This window comes from Scleropages formosus, chromosome 9 (genome assembly GCF_900964775.1).
Source record: "Scleropages formosus chromosome 9, fSclFor1.1, whole genome shotgun sequence".
In the NCBI taxonomy this organism is placed as follows: Eukaryota; Metazoa; Chordata; class Actinopteri; order Osteoglossiformes; family Osteoglossidae; genus Scleropages; species Scleropages formosus.
Window position 1 is genome coordinate 8,179,260 of NC_041814.1, and position 13,875 is coordinate 8,193,134.

The following is a 13,875-nucleotide window of genomic DNA, read 5'->3' on the forward strand; positions in this document are numbered from 1 at the left end:
CATGAGGAGAGCCATGTAGTGGGCAGAGTAGTGTCTCTTCCAGGACTCTTGTAACTGCTCGTAGGTGTTGATCTCATTCTTCTAGAGGTCACGTTTCAGTTTGAACATTACCTAAAGACAGTATATAATACTAACATATTTTACTTGCACAGATAAGAATCTAGAAAATATACCTTTATGTCTGAACATGAAGTTGGAATTGAAATACTTATCAAGGCAATCAAAGTAAAACCACAATTAGTTTGCATGTATACTTTTAAACTGTCAAAAGTATAAAAATCATGTTGAGACCTTTGCAAGTAAATTTGTATCTATGTATTGAAATCAGGCATGAAAAATTACACCGAGTGCATTCAAGATACACAGGAAAAGATGTTATACCCCGTGCGTATTTTTCAACAGCTGCACACAAGGACCCAGTCCACCCACCATCCTATATCAGAACATTCAGCATAGCCAACACAGATCTTCATGCCCTGAAACCAAGACACTTAACTGACCTAACCTACCCACCAAACTAAAACTAATCCCACCATCCAAAATCCAAACCAATAAACCAGGTTTACTGCACCAACAAATAATCAAACCAAGCCTGACTAATACAAAACACCAAGCCACACCTACAGTAAGCCTAACCCAACAAACCAGCCATCCAGCCACCCCACTAACAATAACCAACCACCAAACCACACCCAACAATTCCAAACCTACAGACCACAGCACAACCACCAACAGAAACCAACCAAGCCTACTCCCACCAAAAGAAACTAAACAACCCACACAGACCAGGTCTAACATCAACTCAGAACCATCAATCCATACCACCAGCAAACCAAGCCTAATAACCAGCCATCAAACAACCACCAACAAACAAACCAAGTCTAACCCACCCACACAAAAACCAACAAACCACATCCACCAACAACACCAAACAAACCATATCCGATCTACCACCAAACCAAGGCTAACCACCAACACAAAAAACACCATCAACCAACCCCAACAAAGCCAAATCACCAGACCAAGCCTAACTCACCAGCCAAACCAACAAACCACACCAGCCAGGCGCCAACATGAGTATTTCATTGAGATTATCAAGTGGGCACCTCCCTTTATCGGTGTTTCATTGAATTAGGCCCATGACACCTCTGGAAGGCTCAACAGTGCAATCCAGCGTCCCCAGAAGCACCCCCCTGGATAGCCTTCACCCTCAACCAGATAAACCACAGCTCTATACACACTTTCTAACCCTACTTCCATACCTACCACCAAACCAACTACAAATGTGCCACTCCACAGATTTGAACTATCCTACTTGACAAGGCCACACCTCCTTAATTATCACCAGCTGCCTCTCATTACTTATCACCTGCCACTAACTTTCTACCATCACACACCTCCCTCCAGCCTGTAACCCCAACTACCCTGCTCTCTTTTCAACCACAACCACTGACTTGCCTTCTCAGCTGCCTCAGACAGCTCCTTCACTGCCACCTTTAATGAGCAGCCTCTAATATCAAACTCTCCCAACAATACTGTAGCTGATTTAGCCACAAACCCTCTAACACCAACCTCTACTGGCCTCACATGAGCCCGCCAACCACGGTCCCTTGCCTCTGCCACCAGATCAGCATACTTTAACAATTTCTGCTCGTATGCCTCCCCAGTAGCATCCTGGAATGGCACTGTTAACTCTACAAAGTACACAGTACTCTCACCTTCTGAATATGACACCGTGTCCGGCCTCGCTGAAGTAACAGTAATGACCTACGGAACCTGGAGCTGCTTGCCCACATCAGCCAACAACTTCCAGTCCCATGCGTTACCCCACCTACCAGGGCACATCTGCCGTTGCATAGTGCTACTCTCTCCTGCCCGCACAAAACCAATTGCTCTAGCTAACCTGCCCACAGGCAGAGAATTAACAACTTGCCGCTTACTCTCAAACACACCTACTAAACATCTAAGAACCTGATTATGGCGCCACGTATAGTGCCCTTGCCCCAAACTATCCTTACACCCTGACAAAATGTGCCTCAGCGTCACCACACCACCACACAACTTACAAGAACCATCGCCACCTGCCCATTGCTTAAAATTGTGTCGCGTTGGTAACACATCATAAGTTGCTCCAACAACAAACTTAAGGCGACTCACCTCCATAGCCCACACATCTTGCCAGCGCAACTTCCTCCAGTTCACCCACTGACCCTGCTTCACCAATGTGACCGCTTCTGTATGCCTCACCTCCTCTTCCTGCCCTCGGACCTGCTCAACAACCAACCGGCGTCTGTCTGCCTCTGGGGCAGCACTCCACAACCGCCGCAAATGGCCAGAGCCAAACCCTGCCTTCCCTCCCTGGACGTGCCCAACCACATCCAACAACATGGAATGTATGCTGTAGAAATCAAAAGAACTTTTCCAGGCTGTCAAGGAACATTTCTTTGTGGCAATAGTCTGAAGGTCTCACTAGCCAGAACTCTGCATGCACAAGTATACAAAGAGTAGTTAATGAAAACTGTCAGTTCCAGTGACTAAGTGTAAGAAGATCAACACCTATGAGCAGTTACAAGTATTTACACTATCTGAAAGCGGCACAACTTAAGTAGTTATAATAGGCTCACACATGACACAGAATAATACTGGAATTAACTTTGTCACACTGGCCACCAGTAACAGCAGAAGTATGTTCATAGGTAAAAAAGACCAGGTAATGAATAAATGAAGTATTGAAGCTTTCCATCTTAATATGGTCTCTATTAATGTCAACCTTTCTCCTTTACTGTACTCACCAGAATAAAAAGTGGCATAAATACAATGATTCTCACTCCATTGTGGTGGAAAGACCTCCCCCTCTCACTCAGAACTGCTGAATCTCTCTCTACATTTAAGAAGAGTCTTAAAACTCACCTCTTTTGGACTCATTTTTCCCCTGATCTCTTAAGTGCATGATAAACATGCAAATATTTATGTTTTGCAATTCTGTGATTAGAAATTTTTGAATAATGGACTTTTTTGCAGCTACTTGTGCAATGTATACTGGCTCATATGGTGGGATGTGAGAAATTGTTATTTAGAATCACATCTGCATCCAAGTCTTTATGTATTGACATTTATGCATTATCCTAATGTACTCATTGTATTTTCTCCAAGATATGTTTCTTTGGAGAAAAGCATTCTCTAAATGAATGAATGTAACATAAATGCAAATTCACCAACACCTGTGATCACCAGCATCTTCCCAATAGCATGCTAAAATATTTAATAACATCTCTCCATTTTCATAATATGACCAATCAGTTGATCAGTTGTGGACAGTGGTCTCAACAGCAGTTGACAAGTTCAGACATATTCAGTTTATGTCCAAGTTACTTAACGCAGGCGCAAACAGTATGTTCAAGAAAATGTATTTTTATTAAACCAAACATCAAAAATTACCAGTCACATAAACAATTGTACAGTTAGTTTGTGCTTTATCTTTATTTTGTTCTCAGCTGGTTTTGGCCATATATTGAATCCATTCAAATGTACTATACATAAGTACTCATTAGAAGTAAAATAAATATACATTTAACTCCATTATAATTTCTAACAATGTCACAATTTAAAAAAATAATTACATTAAGACACCAATGTTACAGCATATAGTTAACAATTATTCAATATAAACTCAATATTGTGCAAGTAGGGAAGCTTGATAAACAAGTACTAGTTATGTGTATAAATTTTTTCAATTATCTTAAATTTTCTACTTGCAGTGGCTAGCTTTGTAATTATCCTGAGACGTAACATTTAGTGGTTACTGGAATATTTTCATTGACATTTACTGGAGAGCTCTACCTTATGCATTTTACTACTCTTAAAATGTTCTTGGAATAATAAAAACACGACCCTAAAAGCAGTACATTTCAGCAGTTCCAGTTTGAAAGTGACCAGTTTAAAACACAAACATTAATATACATTTTAAAACTTGACTATCACACAGCTGCAGTTTACCTAGCTAATAAATATAATGCTCTTCAATAAAGTACACATTCAAGTTACTGTAAGTTTTAAAATTGTAAACAGTACTCTTACAAGACAATAGTCACTGACCAAATCTAATTTTTTTTGTGTACCGTGTAGAAAGTATTTGACATGTTCAAAAAAAGCTTCTGTTATTGTACCACCAGGTGCTAGAAATCATATAAGCAACAGCTTGTGACCAGCACTCAACATATATGGTCAATACATCAAATGCATCTTGAGAATAAAGAAAACTGAGATGACGGTCTGGTGGGGTTCACAAGAGTCTTTCAAAATCTATGTGGTTATTTTGTGTAAATTGCACTCAATTAGATTCCTCTGAAATATGTATTTCTCTATGCCTTACTTCACACTCTAAACTTATGTCCAACAACTTCATCTCTAATAGCTTTTTTAATGAAGGAGCAGGGTGAGATAAATGGATAATGATTTAGTCTCCAATAATTTTCACTGAAGCAGCTAAATTTTTGGCTCCTATTCAAGGCATGAGAAAGTGACAAAGAAGGGGGGGGACAAAAAACCTGCTTTTATTCCAAGCTAAAGAAGGGAAAGTCACCATGCTGGGAACAAACTCTGATCTCTTTCTACATCTTTAAATCTGCCATCTGGACAGCTGTGATGTTGCATGCCCTGGAGCTTTGAATGTGCTACAACTGAGAGAAAGGCAGTACCGTGCTTGGGCTGTGGACCATACTCAGCTCCTGGACCTGTCAAGAAGGCACCAGGTGATAGTAGTCACAGCAGAGCAATGAAAGGTGGGCATCGGTGGTGAGGGGTGGCAATCGCCTCTAACAAATGAGTGAATCCCACGGGCAATGAAGTGATGGGGCAATGAAAATGTCACAGGTGCAAGCTGAAGTGTTGGCAGATGCGAGTTGAAAGGGCAGGATCAACAGGCACAGTTTTGAGGTAGCTGCGGTGGCTTGTCTGTGAGCCTGGTGTTTTTTGCACCAGTGACCACGGCCGGATCGGTGTCCACTCTCTCGGACATCTTCACACAGATGATGTCAACAAGGCGCTCAAAGACCTGTCGTACATTGATGTTCTCCTTGGCACTTGCCTCATAATACTCAAACCCTGTATACAAAAGCACATACCGATGATATAATGCCGTCACCGTTTACGCCCCCACTAAAATCAGTCTCCAAGAAGTCCATTAAAAAAAAAAAAAAAAAAAAAATACACACACACACACACACACACACACACACACACACACACACACACACACACAATGAAAAGCACTTCACCAAATCTGTGTTCACTTCTATGATTTTATGTGAAAAACACTTCGGTACCATCACTTGTTCACTGAGACCATTTAACGGCCGACGTACATTTTGTGCCTCCGCTACACTTACCAAGCTGGTCAGCCAGTTGCTTGCCCTTCTCAGGGGCCACCACCCTCTCATCATCCATGTCACACTTATTTCCAACTAAGATCACTTGAGCGTTATCCCAGGAGTAGGTCTTAATCTGAGTCGCCCTGAAGATGAGAACATAATTCATCTAATCGACAACCTAAATTTATCTCATTTTCTTCTTTATTGGATGTTTCATTTGTATGGACTACACTTGCAGTGCCTAAATGTGGAAGCCTAATGTTGATGACATGTTTTCAACAAATTAAATGATTAATATACCAATGCTGCAAAGTTTCCTTAGACCGCTTGACATACAGGAAAACAGTACATGTCATAGGATGTCAAGCAATGTATAAATTGACCGACTTCAACTTGATTCCTACTGTTAAAGGAAACCTCACTGTCATCTTGGTCATGTGACACTCACCAGTCCTGCACAGCATTGAAGGACTCCTCATTGGTGATGTCGTACATGAGGATGAAGCCCATGGCTCCTCTGTAATAGGCAGTGGTGATCGTCCTGTATCGTTCCTGACCGGCTGTATCCTGCAAAAAAAAAATTACATCAAAGCATGTGATCAGCCCTCCATAGTACAGGAGTCATAAATCTCTAATGTCACAGCTGCAGCTAAATTAGGTTGTTCACCAAACCAAAATTAGTTTGATGTATGAAACCCTAAATTTAAAACCATTATGAACAATTTGTAATTATTAGTGATATTATAAGACTCATATCCAGATAACTGGGATGATTTAGACTTAGCATATCATCTATCTGTAAAGTGTGCCAGCTTTGAAGATAATATCTGTGGGACACCCATGACCATGTGAACAAAAAACTGTTTGTTTTCAATCGCATCCTTTCTGTGCGAGACACTGGGTTTTCTTAGTCCTGTTATTCACCCCTAACAGAAACCATGCTTTCTATGTACCTATTGAGGGCACAAACTGCCCCAAGATTTAGAAAGACAATGTTCTGTCATTTATCACTTTCTATAGCAGTGACACCACAGAGTTGTGCAGAGAGAACCCGCACAATGAGCTCAAAAATGGACCCAAGCCTTCAGTTCTCATTCTTTGTACGTAATTTGTAAGGACAGGACAGCTGGTAGTATAGTGGTTAAAGCTATTGCCTTTGGTACTTACCCTAAATTGTTCCAGTAAAAATTACTCAGCTGCATAAATCTGTAAATAGTTGTAAGTACTTTAACACTGCAAGGTGCTTTGGAGAAAAGCTTCAGCTAAATAAATGTAATAAAGATTTTATTAAGATTTCTGCAGATTAAGTTCCGATAGAGCTGCTCCGTTGTGCTGTTTTATACTACACAACAGAGTATGTAATAAAGCAAAGCTTTAGCCATCATTTGTAGGACACTAATTGTACTTGACAGGACTATTTCCCACAATCACCTATTAACCTTAATCACAGGGGAGCAACTGCATATAATCTACTGCAGCATCACTCTAACTTAATGCAAAGCTGAATTATTTGCAATGTTGATTTTTATTTGCCAGTACTAATTTTTTTCCAAGTTTACATTGATGAAACTGCAAAATTCTCTTGGTGCTTAGGCAAAACAAATAGTTGAGTTTGAGCACACATTTTTCCCATAACTGACATTTTAAAGTTCTGGGAAATGCTGGAAAATCAAAATTGCTTCTAAATCTCACATCCCTAGCAACAGCCACCATTTGCATTAATAACACCTTCACAAAGAAGGCATTTGGCTGACAGAATTCAACAGATTGCCCTCAAACTTTTAACTTGCTGTACATGACTAATATGGTACAAAGCATACAACAGAAACCTATTATATGGTGTTACAATCTTCAACAGTCTGTATCGTTCAACAATTAACTGCACTGAATATTTCTATGGCTAAAGTTGATACTGCTACTGGCTTATTGCCTGACTTCATTCAGAAAAAAATCTCAACAGCGGAAAGCCTAATTTAATAATATGTTGTTAATGAACACTTCTTCCCCCACTGAATTCACTCAGTTCATAAGTTAATCTGTCGGTTAACCTTTATATCCATCATGTACGTTCTAATTCAATGTGCACTCTGCTGTGCTAAACTCGAAAGAGAAATTAATACAAAAAGTCCATTATCTACAACTAAATGAATGAGAAAATGAAAGGTGCATGTTCCTGAAGCCAATGCTGAACACCCAGGAAGACATCTGGTTTCCTTTTTGGCCGCATTTAAGCAGCAAAGGTCCATTTCAGCAGGGTGAACCCATGTTTATTAGTGTGCGGTTACTGCAAATTCTAATTTACTCAGTCAGTATGGACTCATTCTCCGCCCCTGGCCCCCCCGTGTTCCAAAGGAGGGTTCAACCCCTCAGCCCCGAGGGGCCATTTTAATTGCCTAAGACAATCTCTGCCTGGGAGTATCGTTAAATGTTGCTCCCATGACAACCATCATTGATGAGATATTCTGGTGAACTCATCTGACCTTCTCTACTTTACAAGAACTGCAGCTCAAAGGCCTAAATGTAGAAGGAGCTATGGCTCCACATACTCCAGTCGGTCAGCCTAGCGGTGCAATTCTGGTTTTCCGGAAAACCAAAATGTTCCAGCGCTTCCAAAGGCTGAAGAGAGAGGCTGGTTTCTTCAATGCATGAAAAGTTCAGATATAGCTCAAAAATTATATATTTAAACAGGTCAAGAGAAAACAATGCTGACTGCAATGAACTGTAACTTCATTCAGAAAATTATGTAATATAGTGACTCAAACAGTATCCTGTATTCAGGTTTTTAATCCAAACACACATGTGGCAATGACGGTTATAATGATGGTGTGCTGTTTGCATTTTGTATTTGCACACACTACATAATGACCAAGATCAGAAAGGCCACATATTAGAAGTAAAACAACATTAAATATGTTGAATTGTCCCCCACCCACCCCCTACCTTAAGCAGCCCCTCCTTAGTAGCCCAAAAATGCTATCAAGCATCCAAGACAGCTGAAAAACAGCTGTAATTCCCACATTGACCTGATCACCATCATACAGCATACTTCACACTATTTAGGGCAAAACATCAGGTACCAATTTCACACTGTAGAAAACTGGCAAACTAAGAACACCTATAATTTCCCTTAGGGATGCAAACAGGAGCCATGTCACAAAAGCACGCTTGACTCGAATTTCCTAACTTAATTGTTTTGACTGGAAGATTTGAATTGTAGCCTTGTCATAAACTCCTGCACAGTGACAGAAGTTGTAAATTTCCCTCAATTGCTTTATTTGCATATTTTAACATGTATTAACATAATATCCACACATATATTCTCAAAGTAATTTCATTAATAAATCAAGGTCACACAATTACAAAGCTAATAATAAAGGGATTTTTAAAAATACGGAGGTTCAGGATACTAACTTTCGTACTAAGGCTGAGCTGAAACATTTTTTCATGTTAACCTGGTAGAAATAATACATTGAGGGTATTTTCTATTTACCGTTTGCTGTGTAGTCAATTCATTTTACACAGGTAAGTCAAAAAAAATTCAAAACATTTTTGAAAAAAAGTCAAAACATTGCAGATACTTTTTGACTTACCCTCAGATCAGCAAGGGAGTAGTCCTATAATGCTCATTTGGTGTATCTAGCAGTGTAAGTCACCTTGGTGAATAAGGGGTGGGCTGATAACACTACACAGTGCTCGCTGGAAGTCGCTTTGGACAAAAGTGTCCGCTAAATGAAGTAAAGCGCAGGCAGTCCCCGGAGTGCGAACGAGTTCCGTTCCTAAATCTGTTTTTAAGTTGGAACAGTTAGGTACGATTCGTATCCAATGTCAATTAGCAAAATGTTTGTCTTAGTATATCGTGTACCTTTCCATGCATCAAAAACATTAAAGAAACACTTCCGGATACACTAAAACATCTTTAATATAGAGTAGTAATAATAAAATGTAACGATAATGATATAAATAATGTAGTTACATGTATTGTTAAGAGATAAATGTTGCTACAGTGTTTATAAGAGAGGAGGAGAAGAGATGTGTGTGTGAGTGTAGGTATAACAAAACACTAACGTTTGCTTTTCCAATGTTCATTGGCATTTCACCTTTTTCCGGGCGCGTTATTATTTCCACTTTAGTTTCAATCGTGATCATTTCCCTTTTCTTGGATGCATCACCATCACTTGCATCACATTAAATTAAAGCCAAAGACACTTAACAGCACCGTGGTCCGACTAAAAAGAAGGACGTCTATCCTGCCGTGGACTCTCACGCCCCGCCCATGAGCCGACGAACCGATGTAGACGCATAATGTGTTGATGAGCATTGCAAAGTGGCGCCCGTTTGTTATTACAAACTATTGTATGCAACTCAAATTTTTAATATAGCAGGCTTTACGAGGGGTGGTTCGTAACTACGGGTTGTACGTAAGTTGGATGGTCATAACCTGGGGACTGCCTGTAAACATAACGCTGGGACAGAGTTAGACCAATGGCACACTGGACTCAAACGTTACTGTACCTTAGTGAGACGGATGGGATCGTTACATTTTCAGCTGAACAAAACATTAACATCACTTCAGACCAAGAACTGTTTTAATGCGAATACATTCAGTCTCTCAGCTCTGGTTTACAATAGTGCTCCAGGTCTGAGAATTTCAATGTGTGAGAGTGCACAAAAGGAGGCGTAGGTGCAGGGTGCCATTTGATGGGTAGCTTTTCGAACTAAATTGAAGCTACTCAGAAAATAATAATTTTGACAGCCTTAATTCTGAAAATAAGAGCTTTTAGTTGAGAAATTTCTGTTTTTTTTTTTTTTAAAACATAGGTATATGAGCATGAAACTTGAGTAATACATACAGTAGTCATGTACTTTCCCAATGATGTTCTGAGTATCTTTTTACATTTACTTTTCTCCAAAGCGACTTACAATGTTAAGGTCACAATTATTACATGCTTACAATCATTTACACAGCTGGGTTTTTTTTTTTTTACTGAAGCAATTTAGGATAAGTACCTTGCTCAAGGGTACTACAGCTGGAGGTGGGGATCGAACCTGCAACCTTTGGGACCAAATGCAGTAGCTCTAACCACTACGCTACCAGCTGCCCCATTTTTAAATACATACATCTTTAGGCAAGTCATTTTGCTTGTTTATCTTAGATGTATTTTATTAAATACAGTGCAATTCGCATCTAAGATTTGTTTCAAGCTGTCATCACAGAAGTGACTTTCTCTAGGGTGTCTGATTTTTTCTTGCACTAAAAGATATAAGCAATTATGTCATTCTGCCCACTACAAACCTGCACCTATGCTAACATAGAAATTGGGTTTTTATCTCAATATCGTACAGCTCCAGGCCACACAAAAACTATAATTAGAGAAACGACTGCTGAAGAAAGGTTAAGATTTACAGATTTACACCCAATTTACCTTGCTCTGAGCTTTAATTCATGAAGAACTACAGAGATACAGCATAGCAAACAACTGGGTTTTCAAAGAAACGGCTTTCCTGGATCATTTAAACAAAGTGTCAAGTTTATGCAAGATGGAATATAGATGTGTTATTTTCGTAACTTGCTATATACACTTCAACTTGTATCAGACTGCTAAATTTAAGCAGTTCACGATTCTGCAAATTTACAGCAGTACTTTAACTTTGTAGAGACATACTTCAGGCCCAGCTATTTAGGGCTTACATTATTTGCATTTAATATTTAACAGATAGTTAATGACGACAAAGCTAAAGCTACATAACAGCTATGTGATTAACCCCTATAAAACTTAATATATGTCACTTCCAGTGAACTTCCAGTTAAGTTACGGCAGAATTTAGATGCTTTTGATTCCCATTGGTAATTACATTATCCCCATACGATCAAATCTATTACTGAGCTTGGAAACATGATTTCACTTTTACAGTTCATCTTCAAACAAAAATTAAAAACATGGCTAAAGGCATATTGAATATATTCCTTAACTGAACATTGCTGAATATTTAATACAAGCTGGTAATAGTTAATGCTACATTTTCATTTTCCATACATCAAAAGATATAGAACTTCCATATTTCACATTGAATAATTACTTAATAAAGACTAAAATTCTCTCTGTAAATGGCTGTTGTACACCATAAATGAATATCAGACACGTGGTTGTTCACTGTGCAGCAAGGACAGCCCACCAGGGTAATTCTCTACATCTTGGGCTTATGACCAGATAATCTGGCCTAAGGGCCTTACTGTCACAAGAAGCAGTCCAGCTTTAAGGGTTATAAACTATATACTGTTACAGTATACAGTCTATGATATAAAGAGAACACATGAATAACACCACTCACTGCACTACCCTTTGCTTATAATGGACAAAGAGGTAGAACTGGCATTGTACAATGAATATACTCATTAACAACATTTCTTAGAGGTGAGCAAACTAACGGAGTCATGTCACTGCAGTTCAAAAGAAATTACACATGAATAGAGACACCATCACATACACCTGCTTCAGTGGGTGACAATGAATGGAAGGACTCTGATTTATTCAGTTTCACATGAGCAACATGGACTGAGTGGACTCATCCTGTTCATAGCATCTCTTTTTTTTTTGTAAACACTCACCCAGATCTGCAGCTTGATTCTCTTGTCATGCCTGTAGACGGTCTTCACCTTGAAGTCGATGCCCACCGTGCTGACGAAGGAGTTGCTGAACGAGTCGTCTGCGTATCTGAACAAGAAGCTGGTCTTGCCCACGCTGCTGTTGCCGATGATCAGCAATTTGAACATATAGTCAAAGTTCTGATCGGATCCATCCCTTTGGCCCATGCGGTAGTCTGCTTTAGCCATCTGAAGACAAAAAAGCAGGCAAAAGACAAAGAATATCCACCATAAATGTATTTGTTAATATGATTATTTTGCAGTCAGTCAGGTACACATGGATGTTGGTGCTACTGGGTCACCAAGGCAAGGAAGCAATCAATCAATTTAAAAGGTCTGTGCAAAGAAACGCGGCCATATTTTACCAGATACATCACTGACAATGGCTAGGAATCATTTGTAAAAAACAGGTTACTGATTTACAAGAACAGCACATGATAAGTATGTTAATGATGGAGAGTGCCAATCCCAACCCTATCCGTTGCGCAGCACAAACGTCCTCGTTACCGTTATTCATTGTTGTAATAAACATGATGATTAAAAACCTGCTGCTGACACGCCTAAGGAGAAGCTGGAACGGAGACTACGCAGAATAAAGTTTTCGCGGGTTGTAATGTGGCCCTGCTAAGTGCCTCATTTTGGGTTATTTCCAGGTGATTAAGTTCGGAAGCGCCGCAGAGAAGAGCGCGGCTGGTTACCGGTAACGAGGCGATGCCGCCCTTCGGCCGCCGCTCCGCTGAATCGCTCCGCACGCGCTCAGCGACAGTCAGCGGCGCTCGGCGCTTCGCACCCTGCAGTCCGCGTGCGGCCTCAACACGTCTTTCGTGTGGAAAAAAAGAAAAGCGTGAAGACAATATAATATATTATATGATGAGGTAGCCTGGCCACACATTATTATGAAGGGTGTAACGCTGTTCGTCGGTTCTCGGCGTGGACGGGATGGTCGCAACCGTCGGGAACAATAAACTGTGTTCACAGCCCAAAATGAACACAAAATGGACCGACTAGACTAGTAAGAACGGCCGGAACGCAGCGAAATCGCTGTCTCTAGAGCGAAACGAATGAACTCGGGCGACGTTAGGAATGAAAGGGGTCGCTGCTCACCTTTTCTTCCTGCGCTCCTTCTCTGCGTTCTCGGCTCCTCAGGCGCTGCACGCGCTGCTGCCCCCGACCAGCTGTTCGTATGTAGGAGACGCGCGGCGGACGGAGTCGCTCGACACGGCCGGGTGGGTTCCGCGCTCTCTCTCAAACAAACACACGCAACAACCACACCCCACACACACCCTCTCCCTCTCTCTCTTCACGAAGGAAACGCGCTGTTCCACGAAGTCCTACGCGGAGCCCTCGCTTCGCCGAAGCTTGCCGTGACACAAACCACAAGGAGAGCTCGTCCGAAGGTGCGAGGTGGAGCGTCACAGACGCCGGCTGTGGAAACGCGCCCTACCTTCCCTCCGCCGAACGAGGAGCCGCGCGCACGCACACCTGAATTCACACCGACGCTGACTGTAAAACCACTCCGCGCAATCGAGCATTAAACCGGGTTTCCGTTAAAATATCGCAGTGTTCACACTCAGAAACAATGTTTTCTTCTTATACTATTTTATGAGTCATCCGTGATCATTTTCTGTATTTTTAGAGGCCAATCGGAATACAAATTAACATGAGTCATCGCCGAATGTCGCCAATCGTCGGAACACGGACACGTGGGCCGCCTCCCGTGTCCATGGGAATACTGTCGTTTTCTACGCTGTTAAAATAAACACTCACGTCTGCTGGAAGACTTACACGGTCTGTCCAACGCCATACGTTTATTTAAAAAATAAACATATGCACCAAAAGCAGCCAAAGGCTAACCTCTGCTAA

At 40.9% G+C, this 13,875-nt stretch overlaps 1 protein-coding gene across 2 annotated transcripts; it reads right to left on the minus strand.

Moving 5' to 3' along the window:
• Window positions 1-4,546: 4,546 nt before the first annotated feature.
• On the minus strand, window positions 4,547-13,697 carry rab3b (RAB3B, member RAS oncogene family). 2 transcript variants are annotated; one of them, XM_029255149.1, is made up of 6 exons: window positions 13,117-13,697; window positions 12,711-12,831; window positions 11,977-12,201; window positions 5,818-5,936; window positions 5,388-5,512; window positions 4,547-5,103 (listed from the first exon to the last, which is right to left on the minus strand). In XM_029255149.1, exons 3-6 carry the CDS (start codon window positions 12,199-12,201, stop codon window positions 4,916-4,918), a joined length of 657 nt encoding a protein of 218 aa, XP_029110982.1. In that variant the 5' UTR covers window positions 12,711-12,831; window positions 13,117-13,697; the 3' UTR covers window positions 4,547-4,915. The 2 variants fall into 2 exon arrangements, with proteins under 2 accessions (XP_029110982.1, XP_018582211.1); XM_018726695.2 differs by lacking the exon at window positions 12,711-12,831.
• Between the last annotated feature and the right edge of the window lie 178 nt (window positions 13,698-13,875).